At 50.8% G+C, this 13,124-nt stretch overlaps 1 protein-coding gene across 2 annotated transcripts in view; it reads right to left on the bottom strand.

Annotated features, from left to right (window-relative positions):
• The window catches only part of ABTB2 (ankyrin repeat and BTB domain containing 2), a 191,735-nt gene that overhangs the window by 8,126 nt on the left and 170,485 nt on the right, over positions 1-13,124 (bottom strand). For both annotated transcript variants that reach the window (XM_027837874.1, XM_027837875.1), the window contains exons 6-14: positions 12,820-12,909; positions 12,302-12,403; positions 9,900-9,996; positions 8,732-8,867; positions 6,147-6,376; positions 3,928-4,106; positions 3,475-3,580; positions 1,924-2,026; positions 1,129-1,219 (exon numbers count right to left, since the gene is read on the bottom strand). In XM_027837874.1, the coding sequence (XP_027693675.1) occupies positions 1,129-1,219; positions 1,924-2,026; positions 3,475-3,580; positions 3,928-4,106; positions 6,147-6,376; positions 8,732-8,867; positions 9,900-9,996; positions 12,302-12,403; positions 12,820-12,909 (1,134 nt within the window). The remainder of the gene's footprint in view (positions 1-1,128; positions 1,220-1,923; positions 2,027-3,474; positions 3,581-3,927; positions 4,107-6,146; positions 6,377-8,731; positions 8,868-9,899; positions 9,997-12,301; positions 12,404-12,819; positions 12,910-13,124) is intronic.

Raw genomic sequence — 13,124 nt, 5'->3', positions numbered from 1 at the left:
AGCAAGTCTGGCGCCCACTCTAACTACCCCTCTCCTTCCTGGTTTAGAAATCAGGATCAGAAACCTGGATGGGGTCTCTTTACATGCTCCCCTCTCCCCTATTTCTAATGATTGAATCTCCCTGAGCTCACTAAAGACTGGGAAAGTCAACAGAAAGCAAAGCAGCGTCTTTCAGAGCGAGCTCAGGCTGGCTTCTGGTCACATGAAGTGAACGAATGCCGGGTCCCTGGTTCCGACTTGGGATTTGTGCAGGAGGCAGCATGAGCGAGGGAGACTTGATTGAAGTGGGAGAAAGGGCCCCGTTAGAGGTGGCCCCACAGCAATCGGAGGTGCCCCCTGAAAGGTCACATTCTTCTTTGTGCCCATATTCGCTCCCTGCTTGCTGTGGAACAGGACCTTGGACCAGGCTGTTTCATCCTCTGTGGCCTTGGCCAAGGCTGCAGACGGGGCTGACCCTGGCCCCCATCTGTCCCCCATCGGAGTCAGTGTAGAAGAGTAAAGAGCCACTCCACTCCTCCCCACCCCCACCACTGCCAGGAACCCCAATGAAAATGCCATCGGATTATGCTGGGGATGTTGTAAAGGGACGCCCTGTTTAGCAGACAGCCTGGCATAGTGTGAAAAGCACAGAGACTACAGACTTGGGTTCTAAACCCGAGTCTGACACTGTACTGGTGGTATGACCCTGGCCAAGTCACTTCACCTTTTTTATTCAGTTTTTCTCATCTGTAAAATGGGGACAGCATTCCTAACATGACCTACATCATGAGGACACTGCGAGGAAAAGCACTTTGTACCAAAGTATTGTAGAAATGTGAGTTGTGTGACCTCGGGCATTAAATAGGGTGACCTCTCTGTGCTCCTGGGTCTTTATCTCTTTATGAGGGGAGGGGACCAGATGATCCCTTCTGGTCTCTCACTTCTCCTCTCTGGGACTCAGTTTCCTCATCTGTAAATGAAGGTGTTGGACTAGCTGGCCTCATAGATCCATGAAACTACAAACTAAATTAAAGTGACTTGTTTCAGGCTACAAGGGTAGTTAAGGAGCCAAGGGACCTTGGACTTGGGCCATTATTCAGGGTCAGCAGCATCACTTCCTTCCAAAGACAGCGAGGGTCTTGAGCCCACCTGGAAAATGTTATACTTCATGTCGCTGATTTCGATGGTCTTACTGCTGCCGCCATCTTGCTCAGACTTGTCGGTCATCAGGGTCTTGAACCTGAGGCGGACAAGACAAAACCTGGTTTGGGGAATGGCCTCCTCTTGTGTCCCTCTCCTTACGTATCTCGGTCCCTGACGGCTCCTTAGCTTGCTTTCCTGCCCACTCAGGCAAGACCCCTCTTAATCATTTCAGAAAAATCTTCCAAATTAATCCCCATGGTGGCGGCTGCGGCATTAATGCTGTGCTCTACACTGGAAGGCCAGAACCACCCCTTTGCAGGAGCAGCCTGGGCTCCCTTGGACAGGAGGTCAACGCCTCCATTCCCAAAGATTGCTGTTTTCTAATAATAAAAACATTAACAACAGTGAGAGCCTCCCTCCTGCAGGGGATCTCACCAAGAGGACTAAGCATTGGAAGGATTTCTATTCCTTCCAAGATCTAATAAGGCAGGACAACATTTTCCTTCAGAATGGGGCATCAGGGGAGGGGGGTGGGGGGAGGTGGCCTGGGCTAGAGTTCTTTTTTTTTTAATTCAATTTTATTTTCAGTTCCAAAAGGCCGGAACTACTTCAGTCTTACTAGTCTTCTGTCCAGTTCCTGGAACTTTCTCCATCATTTAACATGTGAGGTTTAGCACAGTGCCTATCACATAGTAAGTGATTTTTCATTCATTCATTCATTCATTTGTTCATTCATTCATTTCTTTTTCTAATTCATTAGGCAGGTCACACGAGGCAGGAGTCACTGAACGCTGCCCTTACCTGTTGGAAGCAGTCACCAGCAGGACTTTGTGTGCGTAAAACAGCTTTCCTTCCACCAGAAAGGTCACATCTGACATCTCCTTGTTATTCAGAAAATGAGGATCTGAGGGAGAAAAGGCAGAAGAAGAAGAAAGGCTCAGAATTAGCAGCACCAGCTCCCGGTTCTAGAAGGTGAGAAGTAGGAAGCGGTGTGATGCTGTGGGAAGAGCCCTGTATCTGGACCTGCCTTACAATCTTGGCTCTGCTCCTTCTTGCCTGGGTGGCCTTGGACAAGTCTCTTGACTTCTCTGGGCCTCAGTTTCCTCATCTGTAAAACAAGGGGGTTGGCCTAGATGACCTTTATGGCCCCTTCAAGCTATCCTTATTAATGGGACTATAACAGTGGCCAGCCCACGAACTGGCCACGGGGATGGGCGTGGGCCCAAGTCACTTCTGGAGACACATGAATGACATAATGGAGACTAGTGGCCCTTTGGTAGTAGCATCAAGCTCTCCCTCAGTTTCCTCATCTGTAAAATGATGAAATTGGACTAGCTGTCCCCTAAGGTCCCTTTGAGCCCTAAATCTGTGAGCTAAGAAATTCTACTGTGTGTTGGGAATACAATGGCAAGAACGAAATCATCCCTGCCCTTTGTGAAGCACTATAGACACACAGCGGGCTGGAGAAGGGCTATGAAAAAAGCCACATTGGGATTGGTCACTGAACCAGGAAGACCCATCCACTTGGCAGACTTTAAAGGAGTGAGTCCACCCCGCGGCTTCCTCCTGCCCTTGTCTCATTGCCGCTTAGGACGAGCCCCAAGTACCCCAGCTGTGGAGGGTCTGTGATGGGACTGGAGCTCAGGCTCAAGTCTATCACCTTTCAGCCATATAAATAACCTTCAGACAAGTGCTTTGCATGGTACTTCATTTGAGGAGAGGCCGCCGTGGTTTACTGGACCTGGGGCAAGTCACTTAAACCTTTCTGAGCTCAGTTTCCCCATCTGTAAAATGAGGGGATGGGGCTAGATGGCCCCTAGGGTCCCTTTTAGCCCTAAATCTCCAATGCTAGAATCCTCATGACAGCCCTGTGAGGCAGGTGCTATCTTCACCTCCATTTTATAGGCTTCCTATGACACCATGTTGTCCAGTATTTCTTGAGCACTGATTCTATGAATTTGGGAGGGGGCAGAGGTGGAAAATTTCAAATTCTGGTGCTGGAGAAGATTCTGAGAGTCCCTTGGACAGCAAGGAGGTTAAATCAGTCAATGCTTAAAGAAATTAACTTAGACTGTTCACTGGAAGGTTAAATCCTGAAGCTGAAGCTTAAACACTTTGGCGAAATAATGAAAAGAAACAACTCACTGGGAAAGACCCTGATGTTGGGAAAGATTGAAAGGGACGGCAGAGGAGGAGACGGACAGATAAGTGTCTCTGAACTTGGATGGACTTCCGAGGTGGGAAGAAGAAAAAGGAGGATAAGGAAAGAGAGAGAGGAAGGGAGAGGAGCGGAGAGGGGGGGAGAAAGGGAAGGAGAAGGGGGGGTGTGCAAGGCAAGGGAGGCTGGGTTACCTAGCCGGGCTGGCAGGGTCTTCCTGATCTCCGGGATGCTGGGGATGGGGCTGCTGCCGTAGCAGTGTGTGAAGACGCTGGCCAGCTGCTGGATGATGGAGTCATTCTGTATTGGGGCGGGAGGCACAGACAGGCCCGGTTAGGCTCCCCCGCCACGTTACAGCTGCAGATGTGCTGCGGAGGCCAGGAGCAGGGCGGGGGGAAGCCCCGGCCTTCTGTCTCTGCTCCACCGGGCTTGGCGGGGAAGCTGGTCCCTCCATACACTATCCCCCGCAGCAGCTAGCTTGGCCCCCAGCCCCAGCTCAGAGCAAACACGCCGATGTTCCCCCTGCCTGCAGTGGCCGGTGGCCGGGAGAGATGTGGTTCTCACATATGGGGAGGAGGGGTCTGAGGGTGCTGGGGGGTGGGGCCGGAGGGATGGTCCCTGGGGGGAGGGGAGGGAGGACCACTCACTTTGCTGGTCTTGAGGATGTCAAACATGAGCTGCAGGCCCTCGGTCACCAGTTCCTCATTGTAGTCCTCCTCTTTGATGGTTCTAAACTCCCTCAACAGACTCTGGACCACGGAGTATCGAGACTGAGAGAACGATGTCCTCAGAGACTCGATCCAGACGTGGAGCTTCCAGGGCACACCTGTTGAGGGTGGGGGTGGGGGGAAGAACCCAAGGACCTCTTAGAGGGAGCAGTTGCCTCAGGTTCCTCATCTGAGAAATGGGGGTGATCCTAGCTAGCTCCTCTCACACGGGAGGATAAAACAAGGTAATATGTGCAGTGATTTGCAAACTGTAAGTGCTATGTAAATGCAAGCTATCAACATGACTATTAGTACTACCACCCTGGGCGCATCACTTAACTTCTCAGTATTCCTGGCAATTCCCCAAGACCCTAAATTAGAGATGAATTGCCCATCTACATTAGTGGATAGACTTTCTACACTTCTATAGAAATGAAATCATAAGTCTGGGTCAAAAGACCTCCATACTCTTCTCCCTCCCCACCCTAAGCCCACCTAGGGCCCTCCCACGCCTTTGATTTATGAGAAGCCTTTTAGAGTGAGACCTCAGAGGTCATCTAGTTCATCGCCCTCATTTTACAGATGGGGAAACTGAGGCCAGAGAGATCAAGTGACTTAGCTGGGGACAGTCAGGCCAGCCCCCAGGGCTCTTTCTACCTCACCCCCACTGCCTTCTGGCCACATGCTTAATTCTTCCCACCTCCTGTGCTCCTCCCTGCAGCTTGTACCAACAATGGAGAGTTTTTCCCCTGCCTGAGCCCTGTGCGAGCTCTGTCCCATTAGAGCTTGGGGAAAGGCTTTCTTGGAGTTAGCCTGTAATGAAAGCTTTAATTCACTCTTATGGCCCTCCGCTGACAAGGCAGGAGGTCGAGCGGCCGGCCGGTTCCAAGTGAGAAGAATGGCCATGGTGGGAGCTGGGGGGTGGGGGGAGGAAGCCGGGCCCTGCACATCTACAGCTGGTCACGTGGGCTGGCCTGGGTCCTTTCAGGCTGCCTCTGCGTGAAAACCCCTGGCCCCATCCATGTCCCCAAAGACTCATTTGCTGGGGGGAGCTCATTCATTCTGATGCGAGGGGGCCGGGTGTTCTGCGCCACCTAGAAAACCCTTTTCTTTCCAGCTCCCATCCCATCTAAAAGCCCGCTCTTTGGGGTGAGCTCTGGAGCTGTCACCGCAGGGCTTTCCTCCCTGGCCAGATTGCTGGGGATGTTTGTAAGCCTCAGATAGAACATAATTACTGTTTACGGGCTCCCGGGAGTATGTCAGAGCGAGCTCTGAGTAATTTAAGACTGCTCGGCAAAGTTCATGACTGAAAACTAACGATACTTCTTGGCAATTAGAGAGAGATTGCATCTTGTTTCCCCAGTCATGTGGAGGTAGGGATTGGGGTGTCACGGGAACCCCATGTAAACATGAACCAGTTAGGTTCCCCCAGACTCTTTTTATTGCCATCATCTCCATTTTATAGACAGGTAAACTGAGGCCAACCCAGTCAAACCTCAGATGTTCCCTGCCTGCTTGGCTTCCTCCCTTCCATCCCTCTGACTGGAATCATTTCTATGTTTGTGGCCTGTGATCAGGGGAGATCAGACCATTAATCATTAAGTTAACAAACATTTATTAGGCACCTGCTACATAATCAGGGGCCTGGATCAAGAGACCTGATGAGATTTATTACAACTGGAAGATAGCAGCATGGCATGGGGGTCATGGAGAGAGCTCTAGATGTGCCATCACAGGGAGGACCTTGGCTCAGATACTACATGTGTCATTTGCTACCTGGCCCTCAGTTTCCTGCCGTGTAAAATGAGAGGGTTTAACTAAGTGATGGTAAGGTCTTTCCGGCTCTATGTCCTATGATGTCCACACCTAATGATAACTGCCCAGTGCTCTCCCTGTTCACAGTATTACATGAGGCTGGGCTCGACTTGACTGCAGAGCAGGTTGCCTTCCCCATCATCATGTCCACCACAGGCTCTGCACACAGTAGGTACACAAGCACTAGAATTTCAACTGATTAAGTCAACTTTCCCTGTACACAGTGATGGTTAGATTCAGAACAAGCCCCTTTCCCCCCATGGAACTTCTTTCTGCCTTTTCTGAAGCAGTAGGTGGGCAGGAAGGAGGAGGTGGGCAGGAAGGAGTGGCCTTTGAGAACTTACCAAGTGTCCTCAGCTCCATGGTGATGTCCACGTAGCCATGCTCAGCACTGTAGTACATGGCTTCCTGCAGCGCCTTCATCCTGGTTCTACATAGCCGGATCTGGCCCTCACTGCTGCTGCCCTGACTGGAGGTATCACTCTCCTCTACACCCTCGGCCAAGATCTCCTCCAGCGAGAGGACGTCGGCCTTTGACTGCTGTGGCTGGGTCAGGAGCTTTCTCAGGACATTTCTGTAGGACAAGAATGGAGAAGGCAAGGAGAGAAATGAGAGAACCCCCATGGGGGCATGCATTAAATCAATCACTTGCTTATTCACCCATCTATCCATCTATCCATCCATCTGTCCATTCACCCATCTGTCCATTCATCCACCCATCTACCCACCCATCCATCCATCCATCCATCCACCCACCCACCCACCAAAACAAACATTAAGCACTGAGGATATAAAAAGAAAAGGACAGCCCTTGTCCTCACAGAGTTTATACTCTACTGGGGGAATGTAACTCATACACTGATGAGTAAAGACATATGAAAAATATACAGGTAAATAGAAGCTATATGCAAACTATGAGAAAGCAGTGTGGTTTAGTGTATAGAAAGCTGGCCTTGAAGTCGGAAAGTTTGGGTTCAGGTTTTGCCTCTAACACATACTGGCTGTGTGACCCTGGACACTTAACCTCCCAGTTCTCCAAGCAAGTCTCTTAAGATTGTAAGTTGCTGGCCTGCATTGGTAGAGAGTTTCCTCATGAAATCAAAGGTCCACTCTTGATGCCCTATGTAAAATAAATAATGGATAATTTGTGTGTGTGTGTGTGTGTGTGTGTGTGTGTGTGTGTGAGTGTGTGTGCACACAGACGACTTGGGGGAATCCCCACCCCTAATCTCTGCCTACTGAAATCCTACCCAAAGTTTCTAGGGCCAAGACAAATGTCACCTCCTCCAGGTAATCCTCAATGACTCCTCCATCCACAAAGGATCTCTTCCTCTCCTGAACTGGCAGAGTGTTCCTCCAAGTATCCCATTCAGCCCTGGATGATAACTATTTGTAGCTCACGTCTTAACTCTGCTCCACTGTATAGCTCCCCAAGCAGAGGGACCATGTATCCTCTTCGTGCTCCTCAGTGATGTATGCAGTACAAAACACAGTGTGATGCAGTGGACGGGACACCGGACTTAGAGTTCAAATCTTACCTCAGATATTCATTGTGTGATAATTAATCTCCCTGTGCCTCAGTTTCCTCATCCCTCTATTACAACATTAGTCCATTGAGGACAGGAACTTTTCTGTGTTTGCATCCTCAACAATTAGCCCAGTGTTTAGGGATATTAATAAAGGTTTAGTTAGTGCCTCTTCATTCGCTGGTATACAAAATGGGGGAGGGAGGGTTGGATTCACTGGCCTCCATGATTCTTTCTAGTTCAAAACTTTTGATCCTCGTAGGTACTTAAATGATCTTTTGTTGAATGAATGATTAATAACAGCCAGAAATTGGCCTATCAGTCGATAAATGTTTATTGGTGACAAATCAAGGCCTGCACACAAGGCCTGTTGGACTCTGCCCAGCATCAGTCATAGTCTAAGGTCTCCAGACAAAGCCAATGATGGAGATACTCTGAGCAGGGCACGGGGACCTCTGAACTCCATATGGGCCTTTGAAGTACCATCCTTAGACTTTCACCTGTACCTTTCCCACTAAAAAAAGCAATGATTGCAATTCTTCTTTCATCACCTCTGAACTCCTAAGCTGCTCTATGAAGGGAGGAACCAAAGACCTTTCCTGGAGTTATCTTTACTTCTGGTCATTCCTTATCTTGTACCCTACCGTAGTCACCTCATAGGGTCATAGAATTTAGAGCTGGGAGGGATCTTAGAGATCAAGTAGTCTAATACCCCCATTGTACAGATGAAGAAATTGAAGCCCAGGGTAGGAAAATGACTTCTCCAAATTCACATGGAGTAGTGAGGGTAGAGCTGGGATTTGAACTCATGGCCTTTAATGGAAAATCAAGTGCTCCTCCTACTGCCCCACACTGCCTCCTTGGCTCGCCTCAGGAGGCCTGGCTCTGGAAAGCAGTCATTCATATAGGGAAGCTGTGCCAGAGGGGGAGCAGGGCCAGTACTGGTGACTGTGCCTGCAACTCCCAGCTAGGTGGCAGAAATAAGGACTGGCCCCAAGAACCCAACCTGTGCAGCCACTGACTTCCATCTATTTCTTCCTGTATCTCAGGGGCTACCAAGGTGTTAGCCTTGCATGGCCCCAGAGAAGGGCCAGGCAGAGACAGAGCTATTCCTCCAAATGGCCACCAGCGGGAGCTGTCCCACTGATTCATAGCTAGGTCCTTACATTTTAAAAAGTCACTGGTTGGATCAGTTTAGAAATAGCAGTTTTCCTCTGCTCTGACCACACAGGCCAAGTAGCCCTGAAAGAAAGCCCTGGGCCCAGCCGGTCAAGCCTTTTCCCAACAAGAGATGCTGCTTCTCTCTCCTTCAGCCCTACCCACCTCCCCTGGTCTGCAGCAGAGGCTCCTTCTCCTGGCTGATGTACTGGGACCCTTCAATTGGGGTGGCCAGCTTTACATACCTGTGCCCATGGGCTGCTGAGTGACTGAAGCAGTTCATATCCTCATGGAGTGAGGACGCCATTCCATTGGCTTCTAGGGTGCTCAGGAGAGGGTCAGCTCCCCGGCTCAGCAGTAAACTGACCAGCTCATAGTTCCCTGGAACAAAAGGCAGATCTTTATAGGCCTGTATCTCAAGGACTTCAAAGATCAAAGGATATAAAACTGATCACAGCAGCATTTTTTTCAGGGGCGGGGTATGATAGCAAAGGACTGAAAGCCAAGCGGCTGCCCAGCGCTCAGGGGAACGGCTGACCAAACTATGGCATAGGAATGTTAGGGAGAATTAGTGCGCCATAAGAAAAGAGCAAATAAGAAAATGCAGGGAAACTGAGGAAGACTTGTAAGGACTGATGCAAAACAAAGAGAGCTGTGACCACGTCCACATAAAGTCAAGTGGCAGCTAAGCGGCACAGTGGATAGAGGACTGCCCTGGAGTCGGGAGGATCCGAATTCAAATTTGGCCTCAGACTCTGTGTGTGTGAGCTTGGGCAAGTCACTTAACCCCAACTGCCTCAAAAAAAGGGTGGGGGGAGGAAAGTCAGGCATTCCCTTCTCTTGGCAGAAAACTGGCGGACCTCAGGGGTGGAATGAAGCACATCTTGTCAGACAGACGAGGTGCTGATTGGTTTTTTTAACTGTTATTTTTTTGGGCTCCGTTTGGTGGGGTGGTGTTGGAATCATCATAATAATGTTAAAATAAAAATGCTTCAAAGGGACACCTGACTGGTCAAACCTGAAGGTGAAAGGGACCTGAGGGGAGCCTGTCATTCAAACTGTTCCCCTTGCCAAAAAGAAAAAACGATTTTAAAAGCTTCCACCCCGCCCCATGACATTTCAAAGGGGCCACCCAGAGAAAATCCTGCTCAGTCAAGAGTTCCCTCTTGGTGTCTCTCTGTTTAGTCTTGTCTGGGTGCCAAGCTCTGTACAAACCCACTGACGGATGGGGAGAGCGGGATGCCAGGGGACAGACTCCAAACCCCCTGGAAGGCTTTCAAGTCCTCCCCGCCCCATGCAAGGGCTTTCCTTGGTTCACGTGACACTGCCTGTGATGCCGGGGGCCTCAGCTGGGCCAGCGGGGCTCCTGGTGTGCGGGGAGCCCGCCGGTGGCTGCGGGTGGGGGGCAGTTACCTGCTGCCGAGGCCAGCTGCAAGGGCGTCTCTGCGTAGCTTTCTTCCTCGCTGTTCACCGCAGAGCCCTCCACGTGGGCACCAGCATCGAGAAGCAGCTGCCAGAGAAAGGGCAGAGGGCTATAGTGAGCCTGGAGGGGGCAGGCTGGTGGGGGGATGGAGTGGGGGTGCAGCAGGATTAAGAGGGAAAAGCCAGAGGAAGTCAACCCCCAGAGAAGGAAAGGCCCTGTCCCTCCCTCTGCCATCATCGCCCTCCTCCTGAGGCTGCTTTCCTACTTGATGCACCTACTGGGGCCAGTGACCTACTTTGGATACTGGAAGGAGCTCCAGGAGGCTGCTAGGGCCTGCAGCTCTCTCAGGTCAGGGGCTGGGGAGCAGGTGTGAGGGAGGAGGGGATTACACTCTGCTCTCACTGAGGCCAAGGTTAGCTTTGGAGACCTTGCCCTTGGACTCCTCGGGCTGCCGATGCGGGCTTCAGCACCCACCTGTCCACACCTTCTCTGCTGGCAAGGAGAAAGAAGGGATGGATGGTTCAATTCAATTCACTCCAACAAGAATATTTTGAGCACCCACTTTTTTCCAGGTGCTACTCTGAGTGCTGGGGACACAGAGATAAAATTTAAAATCTCTGCCCTCCAGGAGTTGAAATTCTCCTGGGAGCTGCACCATACACATCCTGTTTGATCTTAGGCAAATTACTGAAATTCAGGGCCAGGAATCTGACGAGTTGCCTCCAGTGAGAAGCCAACTAGGCTGTGGGCAGGGGGGAGGAGGGCAGGATGGAGGGGAAGGGCAGGGACAGAGGTCAGCCATAAAATTGCTGACGGAGACGCTTGTCAATCAAGACAAGCCCCGACATGGCCGGCGGTGCCAATGCCAAGACGATGGAGGTGGCATTGAAACTGGGCACAAGTCTAGACATTCCCAGGAATGAGTCAAGCTGCCCCAAAGAGGAATGGCCCACCTTGGGAGATGGTGAGTGCCCCTTCCTTGGGCATCTTCAAGCACTGACTGGATGACCACTTGTCAACTAGGTTTTAGGGGCATTCTTTTTTTTTTTTTTAGTGAGGCAATTGTGGTTAAGTGACTTGCCCAGAGTCACACAGCTAGGAAGTATTATGTGCCTGAGGCCGGATTTGAACTCAGGTCCTCCTGACTCCAGGGCCGGTACTCTATCCACTGCGCCACCTAGCTGCCCCCATGGGGGCATTCTTATGAAGGCCATGGTTGGATCAGATCCCCTCTGAGGTTCTGAGCCAGTATAATGGAATGAGCATTGGCTTGGAAGACAGAGGACCTAGGTTCAAATTCTGCTTCTGAGCAAGTCATTATACTTTGTGCCGTGTCTGTAAGAAGAGTGGGTCAGACTGCTGACCTCAGAGGTCCCTTGTACCTCTATGGCTCTGAGCTCATGATCTTTTTCAACTTGGTTATTCTGATTTGGGGACCCTCCCATCAGACTTCACACAGGGTGAGGGGAAGAGGAAAAGGGGGGCGTCTATGTAGATTTGTGGCCAGGTAAGAGTGTGAGCCAAGGACGCATAGCAAGCCAGACACCTCGGAGGTATCCATCAAATGAGAACCGGACAGAATAATGCTGTTGGAAGAGGACTGGATATGGCGTCAGAAGGATACAGAATGGGTCTGTATCCAAGCTCTCCTCTTTATTAGAGCCGTGACCGTGGGCAAGTCAGTTACATCTCTTTGGGCCTCAGTTTCCTTTTCTATAAATTGATACCAGATCCTTCCCTTCCCTGTTTTGTGAGTATTTTTGTCACCGTGAGATTTGAGCCAATCTTATCCTTGGGCTGATCAATGAAAAGGAAGCACAGCACTGGGGACTCATGGGCTCTGGTATTAGAGGGGCAGGTCCAGGGAATACCCCAAATCTGGGGTAGCCATCACCCAGGGAACCTAACTTGTGAGTTGGGGAGGGGACATGCTTCCATTATGCTACATTATAAGCTCTGGGAGAGCAAGGACAATTTCATTTTTGCCTTTGTATCACTAATGCTTAGCACAGTGACTTGGCATACAGTAGGCACTCAATGTTTGTTGAACTGAATGATTTCTAGGGTCTGTTCCAATTCTAAATCATACAATTCTATGAGCACACTGGATAGAGCTCCCTATAAGGGCTGGTAATGCCCCAGTTCCCAAGGAAACCTCTTTAAGAGGCATGGGACTGAAAAAGGACAGAGGAGGAAGATGGCGGGTGTGCATGGCCCTTCTCTTGGTGTCAACTCCTTGATGCCCAAGTATCTCTCTGAGGCTGGAGTTGTGGTAGGAAGGAGCCTGGGCCAAGGGGCAGGCCCACACTTGAAAACCTTGATGATGTGGAGTGGTGCAGGTGTAAACCCTAGAAGGGAAGTTGTAGGAAGGAGTGGAGGCCAGGGAACTCACCTGAACAACAGAGATATGTCCATGCAGCACGGCAAACGTCAGCGAGGTCCAATGTCGGCTGTCAGGGTGCACTGACGGGAATCGGGGAGAACTGCTCGGGACCTGGGGGGGTTGGGAAAACCAGTGGAGAGTTCACTTTCTCTTACAAAGGCCATTGTTGCCGTTTTGACTGACACACTGGAGAGGAGGTGATCATGCCGACAACGGGAGGGAGGGATGTGGGAGGTGGCAGCAGGTGCGGGTGGGGTGCAGCTCCAGCTAGACTTGCTGCCTGCTGCAGACTGCATTTCATTGGCCCAGGAGGCAAGGCTTAACCTCAACCTTGACCTCCCTTTGACCAGTGCTGGGCACCTGGACATTTCTGGGCTCCTACCCTCCCAGAGAGGATGAGCTCCTTCTCTTGGGGTCTGGTGGGTAAACTGCCCATGTCCAAGATGGCCAACAAGGAGGGCCGGCAGGACTCTCCGTGACAGGTCAAGGACGAAGGCCCTGCATGCAGGGGCTTAGAGGTCACTTACTGGGATGTCCAAGTTTGCTCCAGCATCTATCAGCATCTGGACCATTGCTTCATCCCCAGCAGCACAGGCATACATCAGCGGGGTCATCCCCTAAATGGACCAAGGACAGAGATACTCAGCTGTTTGAAGGGTTTCAGGGGGACTTGTGTTCCTGCTGCCCGAGGGACTGTGGACCTGAGTCAACATAGTGCGAACGTAAAGGAAATGAAGAGGAGCTGGCTTTGAATTCTTCCCCAAACACCATCTGTGTGACACTGGGTAGGCTGCTTACCCCCCAGGCCTCAGTTTCCTCAGCTGTAAAATGA

This window comes from Vombatus ursinus, unplaced genomic scaffold (assembly GCF_900497805.2).
Source record: "Vombatus ursinus unplaced genomic scaffold, bare-nosed wombat genome assembly UNPS02014822.1, whole genome shotgun sequence".
Taxonomy (NCBI): domain Eukaryota; kingdom Metazoa; phylum Chordata; class Mammalia; order Diprotodontia; family Vombatidae; genus Vombatus; species Vombatus ursinus.
Note: the sequence above shows the minus strand (reverse complement) of the source record. Positions and strands in the feature narration are given on the sequence as shown.